A 14621-nucleotide genomic window follows, 5' to 3' on the forward strand; every position below is an offset into this window, starting at 1 on the left:
TTTAACTTTCCCCCATCTCACCTGTGTAGCAATACAATCCCTCCCTCACACATGTAGTAACACATTACCCTCAGTCACACCTGTAGTAACTTATTCCCCTCCCTTCACCTCTGGAGTAACACATTACCCTCCCTCACCTCTGTAGTAAAACATTACCCTGCTCACCCTTGTAGTAACACATTCCCACCACACCAACTGCCAGTGATGTTTGGCAGCACTTGGGATGACAGTTGGTGTTTGGATATGAACTATGCTACAGCCACAATGAGACAGTCAGTCAGGGCACTGCACAGGGAAGGGGGGGGAGTTTAGCCCTCTGAACCCCCTTAGGAGTTGAATTTTGAAAAAAATCCCTTCTTAGAGGTATATTTACTAAAGTGAACTTTTTAGAATTGGAGATGTTACCCATAGCAAGCATTCTGATTCTACTTAACATTTAACTAGCACCTTCTAGAAGATAATAGCTAGAATCTAATTGGTTCCTATGGGCAACATCTCCAATTCTAAAAACTCTCACTTTAGTAAATTTACCCCATAGTGAGCATCTAAGTCATGGAAGGCATATACTCCCCAATTTTCATGCTTTTAGGTCCAGGGGTTTGGGCTGGGCATTGATCAGTCAGTCAGTGAGTCAGGACATCTGATTTTATATATATATAGACTTACATTGCCATAATGATCAATAGTGCAGTTAAAATAAAGGGATACAGTATCTCTGTAAAAATAGATTTGATGAGATACTTCAACACAAGGATGTTTACTGAATTGTCTCACTCCCTCAAGTCAATAAGCACCTCTAATATAATACTGCCAGTTGCTATGACAACACACCACGCCACCAGGAGCATATCTGGAAGCAGCAGGGCTCAGTCGCACAGGACACAGTGAGGTGATAGAAAAACTAAAAATTTTTTTCATTAAAATAATATAACACATAATAAAAACAGATTATCCAGCAAGTCAAACATATTTGTCAAGATAGAAACACAATACAACAAATTGTGTATTATAGAATATATATCAATATTTGGGAATCATAAATTAAAGATTCCCATGGCTGGGGAAACATGCAGAGAAGACAAAACAGAAATGATAACATAGAAAACATAAATTTATGGCACTTACATAACTGTTCCAGCACTAAGCACTTATCCCAATCAGGAGTAGACTGGCACCACATAAAATACCCAGTCTCTACACACAAGTTGAGTATAGTCAGAGCCTGCAGCAGTCTTTACAGAGCCCACATCCGATATCAGGTGCAATAACTAGGTGCAATGACTTGTAGCAGGTGCAATACCTAGGTAGCTGATTGCAGAGACCTGATCACAATGGCAATAATACAACACACTCAAAAACAAAATGCTCCCCCTCAATGCTCATAGAACATAGTACAGGGATTAATACAATAAATTCTCAGTGAAACATGTATATAGTCACAGCAACTACGAATCCCTAACATAATGCAGTTTTACTGTAAATAAAATATGGATATCATCAAGAATAGTTTTGGTAAACTAGGAAGCACTATGTGAAAGCTGTACGGCAGTCACTTGTAGAAGAGAATATGCCAGAAGTCATCAGCATACAATTAAATTATACTGTACTTATATTTAACCTCCAATGTGAGATTATGGTAATCTCAAAACTACTTTATACTGTTCATAGAGGAGTTACACTCCTTAGACACTGAATAGTATAGAGCAGCATCAGCACATTGGACAGTGCATAGTGTAGAGCAGTTACAGCTCCACATACAGTGCATAGTTTAGAGCAGTTAGAGCACACGGATTGTGCATAGTATAGAGCAGTTACTGTACCATGGACAATGCATGGTATTACAGCACCATGGACAGTGCATTGTATAGAGCAGTTACAGCACCATGGACAGTGCATAGTATAGAGCAGTTACAGCACCATGGACAGTGCATAGTATAGAGCAGTTACAGCACCATGGACAGTGCATAGTATATAGCAGTTACAGCACCATGGACAGTGCATAATATAGAGCAGTTACAGCACCATGGACAGTGCATAGTATAGAGCAGTTACAGCACCATGGACAGTGCATAGTATAGAGCAGTTACAGCACCATGGACAGTGCATAGTATACAGCAGTTACAGCACCATGGACAGTGCATAGTATAGAGCAGTTACAGCACCATGGACAGTGCATAGTATAGAGCAGTTACAGCACCATGGACAGTGCATAGTATAGAGCAGTTACAGCACCATGGACAGTGCATAGTATAGAGCAGTTACAGCACCATGGACAGTGCATAGTATACAGCAGTTACAACACCATGTACAGTGCATAGTATATAGCAGTTACAGCACCATGGACAGTGCATAGTATAGAGCAGTTACAGCACCATGAGCAGTGCATAGTATAGACTAGAGCAATTACAGTACCATGGACAGTGCGTAGTATAAAGCAGTTACACTATGATTAGTGCACAGTATAAAGCAGTTACAGTATATTTAATCACACTGTTGTCTAACATGCATTTCTCACCTATGTCTATACTGGACAATAAACAGAAACATGGGTACCTTTACTTAGCAGTTTGAAAGCTGCATTGATGATTTACTAATTAAAGCAACCCAAATACCAGAACTATTACAAATCATTTAATTTAGAGACAATTTTGTCATTTAAGTTTTAGAATAATCCCAACATCAGATTTCTCCTTCCCTGTTACCCCTTTCATGTTCACAATACTCACTTAGAGGTCTATTTACCAAGCAGTGAAAAGCGTGGAGAAGTGGACCAGTGTAGAAGTTGCCCATGGCAACCAATCAGCTCCTACCTATTATTTCATAGACTGTACTTAATAAATGCTGCTTCAAAGCTGATTGGTTGCCATGGGCAACATGCAACTTCTCCACTGGTCCACTTCTCAACGCTTTTCACTGTGATAAATAGACCTTTTATTCTTTAGGTGAGTCAATATAACCTATGAAGTCCCCGGACCGTAATGTCCATCAGTAAACACAAACAATTTTTTTTTTAAATAATGAACAATGTGACTTACTGTTAAGACTAATAACTATGTGATAAGTAAGTGACATATACTATATTAATGTCAGAATGTAAGAGATCCAAATGTGAAATGTACTGTGTAGTAAAACGGGCACTGTCAATTATCAAAAGCTAGTTTTTATTCACATTGTATAAACAAATATGCTATACCTTAGTATAGTCTACAAACTCTTATTAGCTGATAAATATAGATGATAAAGGAAGGGTCACTGCATGTTGGACACCAGCTGGTGGTATTTAAGCTTTTATTATTTTTGTTACATGTATCCCTTGGGCAATATTTACTATGAAATGAAGGCCTGTAGCTTCTACTGTCCCCTCAAACACATTAGTGGATATTATCACTTTTAATCACTTAAAATCAGCGCCTCATTAAATGTAAAGTGTTTATGATGATCACTTTGTGGTTGTCATACAGTATGTGGGCCATTGAGCATTACTTGCACTGTAACAGTTTGGAGTGGACCCTACGTACCAGCTCCCAAAATTTCACTCCTCTCTCCAGAATATTTACTAACCAGATCCTGTATTAAGTGACACTGTCCTAAAAATCTTCTGCTTCCCCAAATCAGACCAGAGATTGGATACAAAGATACAGGAGTCTATTTACTAAGCCTTGGAGAGAGATAAAGTTGAAGGAGAAAAAGTACCAGCCAACCAGCTACTGTCATTTTGCAAACACAGCCTGTGACATGGCAGTTAGGAGCTGATTGACTGGTAACTAATCTCCGTTCACGTTATCTCCATCCAAGGCTTAGTAAATAGACCCCACAGTTACTTACGGCTCCCCTGTGATTTCAAACTTCATTGATCTATTTTCAATATCTCATTAAAACATATCACAGGATAGAAGGCATCCCGCCTACTACATTACTACAATGGTGCTCTCCTACCATCTATCGTTGAAATGCGATATACTTTAGGTGGATTTGCTACTCACCGGCATTGTCTGACTTCCATGAAGGGCGTTAATGGCTGCCTGTGCTTCCGCGTGTGATGAATACTTCACGAACGCACATCCTGCCAAAAAGGACATAAGAGTGAGTTGACCAATTATATATGTGTTCGATTTACCAGGTGTCTAAAGATGAAAGCAACAGGTTTCACAACATACACAAGTGCCACATGAAGAGCTTCTGAAATTAAACGGAACTCTTGGCGAAAGTCAGTTTAAACATTTTCCTCTCGGATAATGATAAATATTACATTTTGAATTCACATGGAGCTGATCATTTTACACGGCATTTAAATCATAGCTTTCCCCATCTTATTCTTCAGCTACAACTGCATGAGCAGTAGGTTATCCATCTTGGTTTAGAGGATTGTGTAGCTACATCTTTATAATTAATATTTATGTACTTCCATTTCATCTATCGTTATGGTTACTCATTTGCATGCAGTGATTTAGAGAAAACGATATGGATATAGCAATTAAAATGTATCGATCAGCAGACACCGTGACCTTTCTAAGAATCAGTAAATATATGTCTAGGAAACTACAGTCCAAGTAATTAAAATGATTAAGAAGAGGCTGTGAAATGTTTGTTTAGAGGAAATACTGGTCAGCATGACTGCTCATTGACTAATCAATAACCACAGAACAGGAAGGGTGCCCGCTAAACTACATTACATTACTATGGACGAGCTGCCTATCTCCCAGCGCTAAAGTCAGTACCCCCCTGTACCTCAGCAAAATATGTGATCCCCATTATCACCTCCTGTCCAAAACTTAGCATCATGGCTTTAAGTGCAATTAAACGCCTGCAAAAAATATTCCCCGAGCACAAAGACAGTACGGCAAGTCAGTTGGCTGGATTGGAAATGTTTTGTGACCACATCTGGCCATGTACTGTAGATTGTAGTTACTAATTCGGTGTGTACACACAGAACAAATAGCAATGTGTGCATGTGTGCACTGATTGTTTGTTCTGGATGAGCTTTATTACATTAAAAATGTAATTTTTCTGTGTATAGTACCATTGATAACAGGACATGTCATTAAAGCATCAGATCAACTTACTGGACATGACCAAATCTCTCTGCGTATGGACAGTGTAACAAAATTCATGCAGAAATGGCCACCATGGGACTCTCCATTATCAAGATTATTCAATAATATTATTTTTGAGTGGCACAAATGCAAAGTAATCTATAGCGAACAATATTATGTTGAAGCCCATCAGATACAACCTTAGGGACTATGGTTATTATTATGCTTCATTTATTAAAGCGCTGACACCTTACATGCAGGGGATCTGTGTACAAACAAATAATACCCTTTTTTACACCAAAAGTTTCGGGATTTGGAACACGTTTCCAACCCAGATCAGACCCTTTTTACACTGCAGCGCCAACCCAGGGTATTCATAGGACGGCACTGTTCACCCCAGAGCCGGGTCTGCAGTGACCCAGCTTTTCCGGCGTTGCATTGGATGCTTGGAGATGATGTAATCTCCAAGCGCCACTGTAGCCAGCCAATCGGGTAGCATGCAGCATGACCCGGGTCATCGTGACCCGGATCGCACAGTTTACACTGCAGTGTGGCAGGGGAACGACCCGTGCCCAACCTTGCAAGCTACCCAATTTGGATACCCGGGTCACTGGACCTGGGTGGAACCTTTTACACTGACAAAAATCCCAGGTTGATGCTCAGTCACGTGACTGAGGCTCCTCTTTAAACCCCAATATCCAAACGAGTGTCTCTCAAACAAAACATACATGAAAAGAAGGAAAAATAATATTATCATACTGCTAAATGGTCCAGGTTGTATGTAATGTAACGGGAGGAATTTATTTAACCCTCTCCTGAAGTATCCCTAGCAGGTCATGTTTTCTGGATCTCATTAAATGGGAAGTAACCAGGCCAGGCTGTAGCATGTATTCTTTCTGCATATTTAAGGAACTGTCATGACAAGGTCTCTTAGGTTAACGTGAATGCGCCGGTTCAGTGAAGCCCCAATAATGAATAATTATTATGCACATTTGTGAAATAAGGACAGATGTAACACTGAGGCCTGTGCAGCAGCCGGGAGTATAACCCTTGTTATATTATTTAAATATCAGCCGCTAATGATCTTGCACTTTTATAGTCAACCAGACTCATTCCGTCATTCGCTAATCATTGGATTAACCAGACACAGGTAATACAAACATAAGAGTGACTCCAAAACACACGACCATTTCTAGTTGCTCTCAGAAATTCTTATTAAGGTTCTTATTTGTCTGTTACCGCTATGTACTAAAGACTCTGCCTACTTGGGTCACACCGTCCGCTGTGATACCATCTCAAGCAGTACATTGTATCACTACTCACTAACACATCAATTGGGTAACTCATGTACTTTGCCAAAAGCAGCTGCGATAAAATGAGTTATTTAATTTGTGCCAAGGAGCAGAATGACAAGGACCTACTAATTATATACGTGCATCTGCCATCGACAATAAGATAAACTGTGTTTGCATTAAGAAAGACTCGTATTATTAATATTAAAATATTGAAGTATATTTAAGTCAAACCAATTATCTGAATAGATACATCATAATATTCAGATCATGAGGTTCCGGAATCAAGATGCCTCGGGCCTCAGTGATGTCACTGGGTGATGGATATGCTCCACCCTTTATTATAATTATTAAGGGATGTGTACACTTCAAGCAAAAAGAAAAAATCAGTTATGGTTCATATTACATAATGTTTTAAACATTGCTCTGAAACAAACCTCTGGCCATATAGCATAGCCGTTTTCTGTGATTGGATGGGGGTCACTGGAATATCTGTGTGCAGGATGTACGGTGCACACAGGCCCATGGGTCCAGAGTGACTGCCCCCCTCCCTATGCTCATCTGGCATGCCATCTTTATAAGCCTAGTTATGGGGTTGGCCACATGCACTATGAGGGAGGGGGGCCCACAGTCCATCAGCTCTTAAAAAGTCCTAGATGGGTGTCTTAGTATCTGGGGGAAGATTGGGATGAGTAAGTCACCCAAGTTTACGGTAATGTCATGGGACAGCTAGGGGGATACGGTCATAACACCGACAGTATGCCGGCACCGGAATCCCGACACCTGTCAGAATCTCGACACTGGCATCCTGACAGCCGGCATCCTGGCGATAAGTACTGGGGTTAAAGGGAGGGTTAGGGGTTAAGGTTAAGCACTAGGGATAGGGTTAGGCCAGGGGTCTTCAACCTTGGCCCTCCAGCTGCTATGGAACTACACATCCCAGCATGCATTGTCACCTTTTTGATATAACAGCATGCTAAAACTATGGCAGTGAATGCTGGGATGTGTAGTTTCACAGCAGCTGGAAGGCCAAGGTTGAAGACCCCTGGGGGGGAGGGCTAGGTTTATCATGGGGGGGAGGGAGGTTAGATTTAGACACATGGGGCGGTTATGTTTAGGCAGCTGGGAGGGAGAGGGGGAAGGTTAGGATACTGACCAACAGCTGTCGGGTATCCTAATCCTGTCAGAATGTCAGCATCGGGGATTCTGACCACCAGGCTTCCCGAGCACCAGGCATCCCGTACCCAACCCTTGTAGCTTCCAGGTGTCCTACCTAGTCAAAGTATTTATACTAAGTGCTTAATGTTGAACCGGGCATTTCATGGACATTAACCAGCAGACACTGCTTCATCATCCAGTGTTTCCTGCAGTCTCACAATAAATGATTTGGTTTTGTAAAAGTTTGTGCAATCAAAGTTGATTCAGTCCAGCAAATATCGGAATAAAGTTTGTAACAAGGAACTTGACAGGATTTATATGGGGAACTGTACACAAAGCCTCATTAGATGTGATTTATCCTGGGGAGTTTGGCTGGATTACAGACTTCACATAGTACCATAAGACGTAATAACGTGGATCTGACAATCCCAGAAAATCTAAGAATGTGATTAATTCAGTGAAAGAGAAGAGCGAGTGGGAGATGTGTCTGTTTTCTCTTTCAACTCCTGGATATAATCCTTTTAATCTGAGCTCCCAACATATGGGCTGCAAATGGATCTGACTAGCAGGGTCCTCCGTCCTCCCTCCTGCTCCCACGAGTCATTGTCCCCTACCTCCTGCGTGTTTTCTATGCCACCTAGTATTAAATCTTATGCACTGTTCATTGCATCCCAGACCCAGCTTTTAGTTTGTCTCTTGGCTTAATGCTTCCAGTGTGTCTGTTTTGATTTGCCTGTCCTGTCTCATATAATCATCCTTACAGACACTCCTCTCCCCATTGTGTACTGCTGTAGCGACCTTATAAATAAACAATATTCATAATAATATCAGATGTGCTCCCATAATGCATTTACTAATATGTCCAGACTAATATTGTTAATTTTGACAGTATGAGAAGTTCACAGCCAGTCAGACGCCATTACTTATAATACCACTTACTCTCTACTGGCCAATCGCTGCCAAAACCAGCAATCATCACTTAGTACCAGGACAGAATAGAATTTATTTAAAGGATATCACCAAATTTACTTTTTAAAAAGAACTCCAGGTCGCCACTATGAAAAGTACGGATGGCCTGATTCAGGGGGGGATGCATACGGGGTCCATGCTGCGTCTCCAGTCACAGCGGATCTGAGAATATTTGCAAACACAGCAGGAGTTGTCTTTTGTAGTAAGACGCCCACACCCAGGCTTCTCAGATACGACGCATGCGTCCGAAGATGGAAAGACATCGGGAACATTGGTCGGGCCATCGGACCTCTCAGAACCCTATGGTTACTCAGAATTCCGCTGCATCTAAGCTGCCGGAGTCAGCAACACCGCGCCCGAAAGCGCAGACGCGTTCACCAAAACAATCTTGATATGGCTGCATTTTAAACGACACTCCCTATAACTGCCCCCAAACGGCTGCTGTCCGTCAATAAAACTGCATCTAAATCCACACTGCGACCTTCGTCGCAAGACCGCCAACTAAGTAGGTAGGGGGTCTCTGTGGTTCTGCTAGTGGGTAGAGAAATATTACGCTGAATGGAGAATATCCATTAAAGGGAAAGTATAGGACATTATAAATCATCAAGGCACAGTTTACACATTTATTTACCATTGCATTCTAATGAATTTTGATAAAGTGCACAAATGTATTTGTTTAAATTATTAGTATTACGGTTCTCATTTAGCTTTAGAGGTACAGGGCCTGAATCACAGGTGGAGGTCATGTCGATGCCGCACGCAAGTGGCCGATGTTTCCAGCCTGCTCGTGCGTCCGAGTCGCCGAAAGACGCAGATCAAAATTGCACTCAGAGATGTAATTTTATACACAGCGTCGTATTAGTTCCGAGGCCGGTGGGTGTCTAAGTACAAAGACCAACGGCCACAGCGTTAGCATAAAGACGCAGTTGCGCTGCAGCAAAGGCTGTAATATCGCCCCCCCCCGAATCAGGCCCACAGTGCTGCTTAGAGGGCATGGCGTGATCATTTTAAGGCGCAACAGCCTTCAGGCAATAGTCAGGCATGCAGCGTAGTCTTGTATTGAAGGGAATGCTGAATCTTGCTGCTGCGTATTGCTCAGCAAAGCTGCAGCTTGCAACCGTGTCCTGTTGATCTGCAAAAACTACGGACGCTCCTCGCAACTTATTTTTTTATTTCGTTTTGTTAACCAAGCTGAGTTTTTAAACTGGACCCGGCCTATGCGCAAGATGGAGGCAGGCGTCTTGTGGGCCAAATCAATATTCAATCTACAATTTGCTAAAAACTTGTGACCTCGCTGAGTGAGGCATGAGGCACTTTGTGTCTCATGACTGGGTAATTTAACTCCCCTGAGTTCATGGCCGCCTCCTTCTTTGTGCTGGAGACAGGTCTGAATTAACTCGGGAGGCATTATTCTGTATGTAGCACATACTGCTTCTAGCCACGGTTATCTGATATTAAACCTAAAAGGTGATAGCAATGGTTTCATCCGTTACTGTATCTAGTATCTACCTTTGCTGTTTCCATCCGGTCCTCGAAGGATTGTACATTCTTCGATGTTCCCAAAGGCTTCAAATAGTCGGCGGACATCGTCTTCTGATTGCTGTTTATTCAGCATACCCACAAAGAGTTTTCTGTCTTCTGGAACAAAATTAAGAGATGCTTACCATATTTTAGCAAGACAATGGTAACTCAACAATGTCAAGTGACTATTAGATGCAGTCATTGGCTATGGGTGCGATAATGATTTTTGCAACAACAGAATGTTTCTAAGGGCCTGATACAGAGATGCGCACATTGCCCATCGCTGCTGCAATTCCGTACGCAGCGGGCTCGTGAAAATATGCTAATGACTCAGCCGCCGTCTTCTGCGCGGAGACACCCACCGCCGGCGTCTCACACCTGCCGCTTAGGTATAATGATTGGTCGCACATCAAACCTCCAAGCAAGCCTATGCTGTCTCAGAATGAGCCTCTCACCTAAGACGCAGTGGCTTCTCCGGCTGTGTACAAACGCGCAGAGGCTCACTAGGGCACGCCCAGAAGATGGTCCTGACACCGCCTCCCAACTGACCTCCCCAAAACGCTGACTGCACGCCATTCACTGTGCGAGAGAATCCCCTCTGTGACAGCCGTCGCTAATCCATGCCGCACGTGCGCACTGAGGCTTTGACGGATGCACAGTGGCAAAAAACTCTCCACTGCGTCCGAACATCGACATTGAGCGCATCTACGAATCAGGCCCTAAGTACAGAAATCCTCACATACATTATACATATATACTCTAGGCTGGCATACTGAGCAATACCATGTCCTTCCTCGCCTAACATTGCATTGTGATTGGGTGTGATGAGTGTCACTGTTATCTTACATTCGTTTTATAACCACTATGTCTGAGTTGGGTGCAAGCGAGAATACAGATGTGTCTTGCGTGTGCCAAAGAAAGAAATTGGCGTCTGTGTATGCGCTGGGTCAGGTACGTGCACATGGACAGAGATCGCTCGGCCGTACGGATTCACCCGTCCATTGACCTTGCATACAATTGGTGAAACGCTTCTGGGTGGTAACTGGGAGGGGACCATGTGAATGCACAGAACTGTTCCATCTCAGGGGGGTGTCAGGGGCATGTATGCTGGCGTCCATGCCCGATCATAGCATGAGGATGGAAATTGGGCGCCTCTTTCTGATGGGCCTTTTGCACCCATGATGAGGCTGGTCTAAGTCCCAATACTAATGCAGAATGAAGGTAACAGCAGTGGGCAGGAGAGACTTCCACAGGCAGGTGCACAGATTGTTAGTACGCACTGGTGGATGCTCGCATTGGCATAAAGAAGTACGGTAAGCGGGCTACCGCAGCCAAATGGATAAGCAGCCACAAATACTGACTCAGACTCCGGCTCTCTGTATCTTATACTAAACGTGACATTTTGTTAACAAGCCTGGGTTCCATACTAAAGGTCAACAATGAAAAGTTCGACAATGATTTCGTCAACACAAGAAGGTCGATATGTCAAAATGTCGACAAACGAGAAGGTCGACAGGTACAAAGGGTTGACAAGTTCAAAAGGTCAACATGACAATGAAAATGGTCGACACAATTTTTTAATTTTCAGGGGGTTAGGCACTAGTAAGGAGAGTTAGGGTTAGGATTAGGCACTTACCAGGGGGTTAGGCACTAGTAAGGAGAGTTAGGGTTAGACACTTACCAGGGGGTTAGGCACTAGTAAGGAGAGTTAGGGTTAGGCACTTACCAGGGGGTTAGGCACTAGTAAGGAGAGTTAGGGTTAGACACTTACCAGGGGGTTAGGCACTAGTAAGGAGAGTTAGGTTTAGGATTAGGCACTTACTAGGGGGTTAGGCACTACTAGGGACAGTTAGGGTTAGGCACTTACCCTGATGGTAGAGGTTAGGCACTAGGAGGAATGCTTAGGGTTAGGCCCAAAAGGGAGGGTTAGGGTTTGGGTGAAGATTAGGGTTAGAAAAACAAACAAAAAAAGGGTCAACCATTTCTGGGTGACTATTTCCATGTCGACACGTTGAACCTGTTGACCTTCTGTACTGTCTAACTTTTTTCATGTCAACCTTTTTCCATTACAAAAAAATTGATTATCCTGGCGCCAATGGCGCTATAATCCTAATGTTGAAATTGCTGCTGTACATCACTTAAAAGACCTTGTTCCATGGTGACCTTTTGGTGTCTACCAAATTAATGACAATCTTTTGTATGACACCCAATAAACTGGACTATGTTAAAGGGAACAAACATTTTCAATAATACTAATACATATGATAAACAATGCTGCTGTGTAATCCATATCTGTCCAAGCTGCAGCACTAACACGTTCCAGAGCAATAGTACCTCGAAAACCTTACCCCCATCCCCACCTTAGCTAACCGGGAGCTTGCACAGTCAATTAAAAGAATTATAAAGAATTTGTATAGACAAGTGTCTGCATGACAGAATAGCTGGATGAGGCAGCAGGGTCTTTGAAACTGTATTTTTTTTTCTAAATCACATTAAACAGGGGAGCAAAAATCTGTCAAAGTAATTAAACAGATTATAAGGTTAAGACGGCGTTAATCAAGAGTTTCAGGAAATGGTTTAGCCAAGCAGCAAGCCTTTGGGGGTCCAACTTTCAGAAACTGTGTTTGATCCTTGCACCCTATCACGTTGTGCGAAACGCAGACCTCTGCGTGGCGAAGGCACTTTTCTGAAGATGAGGGAGATAATTAACTCATTTGCAATTAGCTAAAACAAATCATTAATTGCTCCTTCTCGGAGAAGGCAGCTGTCGTGCATTGCAGGCATGGAAATGACAAGATGATAGAAGCTTCGTTCAGGTGATGAATTCTCTCTGATTTGTACTGTAGACTTTATAAAACGAAATCAGTAATTTATACATGTAAAATAACTGGTGTGATCATTCCCCCTGAGCTGCAGGCCTTCCAAGCCTCTCACTAATCTCCGGAACCAGCAGTCTCATAAAATGGAACGGAATCCCGCTGGTAGACGTCACTGACGTCTCGCCATGATGCCTGTTTTTCTGCCGTGGAAATCCCTAATCTCACAGTTTTCCGGGATGACATCTCTGTAGCTGTTTTAATTATCTGAAGGTTATGAGCTACAGGAGGTTGAACAAGCTGAAATATATCTATGAACAAGAAACGCGAACAAGTAATAAAGGAAATTAAGCATTCAGCTACATTTAATTCTTGTCCGATGATCAGTGGAGCTTTTACATAGAAAGGAAAGGTGACTGTCATTCGTGCAAATAAAGGGCCGCTGTACTGACAACCCCCTACCGCAGTGGTTCCCAAACTTTTTTGAATCGTGGCGCCCAAGTGCATCAGATTTGTTTTACGGCACCCCTAATCCCAAAGTTTGTTATTGAGAAATTCAGAAAAATATGTAGTGAAGTACGGTAGTACAGTGAATTGTATTTACCTGTCATCCTAAGGTTCATTTACGTATTGGGTGACAGGTTTTTTGCTTTTGTTTGTCCACATATTTACATTACATTGACCATAAATAATTTGATTTGGTGCTGGACCACCAACCTGAGGCCCCCCTGAAAGTGTCCCGAGACACCCCAGGGTGCCGCGGCGCACAGTTTGGGAACCACTGCCCTACAGCATTTTCTAACCGCAGTAATTGGCACATTATAAAATACCATGCACTTAGGCCCTGATTCAGAGCCGGACGCTCGCTCTGAATCAGGGCCGTCCCTCCTCCTTTTTGGAGCGGCCTCCTGGCCGCTCACATAGCTGTGGGTGACCGCCCACAGCTATAGCGAGCGGCCAAAATGATGGTCGCGATGGTCAAGACCGTCGCGGCCATCGGGCTTGCGACGAGACCCTGCGGTAGGGTCTCATCTGCCGCATGCCCTGGAGTGCTCTATCAGAGCCAAAAGCACTCCCACTGACATCACTAGTGATGTCAGTGGGGCTGGCCCCAGACGGTAGGCGTTCCCATGGAACGCCTCCGTCTGGGCAGCCATGCCCCCGGCACGCCCACCAAAGGGGGCGTGCTGTCAATCACCATCGACAGCACGCCCCCTTTGGTGCGAGACCCATAATGACGGCTTGGCCGTCGTTATCCGGGTCTCGCGCATGCGCACGACGGAGCCGCCTCCATCGTGCGTATGTGCACTTGGGCAACATCGACCCGCTTACGAGTGCTCAGCGCTCGCGAGCGGGTCTGAATCAGGCCCTTAGTGCAGGCCCATGTACAACAACCAGGGCCGCTGTCAGGGGGGGACTGCCGGGACAGGAGTCCCGGGCCCGGCCCCTGGCTGAAGGAGGGGGGGCCCGCCGGCGCCTGGCCGCTTTCGGCACTGCACAGCTTGCAGCCCAAAGTGACCCCGCGATCAGAAGAAAAGGGGCCCAACCGCCGGCGCCGCTGGTACCGGCCACCACCCCGGTCCCCATATGGAAGAGGCAGCGGGTCCGCTCGGGCTGCCAACATCCGTCTGCCCTGGAATGTCAATAAAGTGTGCTGCTGCTGCATTGAAATTGGCGCATGTGACGTCATTACGTCGCGCCGTGCCTCTGGAGGGAAAGCCTGAGGTAGGAGCCGCGGAGAAGCTGGACCAGCGTCACTCTGCAGTGCTGGGGAAGAGGCAGAGAAGAAACCGAAAACTTCAAGGAATTAAGGTAAGTGACAAGAAAGGTGT

General features: G+C 44.0%; 1 protein-coding gene across 13 annotated transcripts in view; it reads right to left on the minus strand.

Moving 5' to 3' along the window:
• Positions 1 to 14621, minus strand: part of CELF4 (CUGBP Elav-like family member 4) — a 1205468-nt gene that overhangs the window by 190166 nt on the left and 1000681 nt on the right. For 7 of the 13 annotated variants that reach the window (XR_015868754.1, XM_088442420.1, XM_088442415.1 and 4 more), the window contains exons 4-5: positions 9962 to 10090; positions 3984 to 4063 (exon numbers count right to left, since the gene is read on the minus strand). Coding sequence is in view for 12 of the 13 variants with exons in the window: in XM_088442420.1 (XP_088298546.1) it covers positions 3984 to 4063; positions 9962 to 10090 (209 nt within the window). In the remaining variant the exon portion in view is untranslated. The remainder of the gene's footprint in view (positions 1 to 3983; positions 4064 to 9961; positions 10091 to 14621) is intronic. The other 6 variants (XM_088442421.1, XM_088442417.1, XM_088442419.1 and 3 more) reach the window with 2 other exon arrangements.

This window comes from Taudactylus pleione, unplaced genomic scaffold (assembly GCF_031769625.1).
Source record: "Taudactylus pleione unplaced genomic scaffold, aTauple2 ptg000311l, whole genome shotgun sequence".
Lineage (NCBI taxonomy): Eukaryota > Metazoa > Chordata > Amphibia > Anura > Myobatrachidae > Taudactylus > Taudactylus pleione.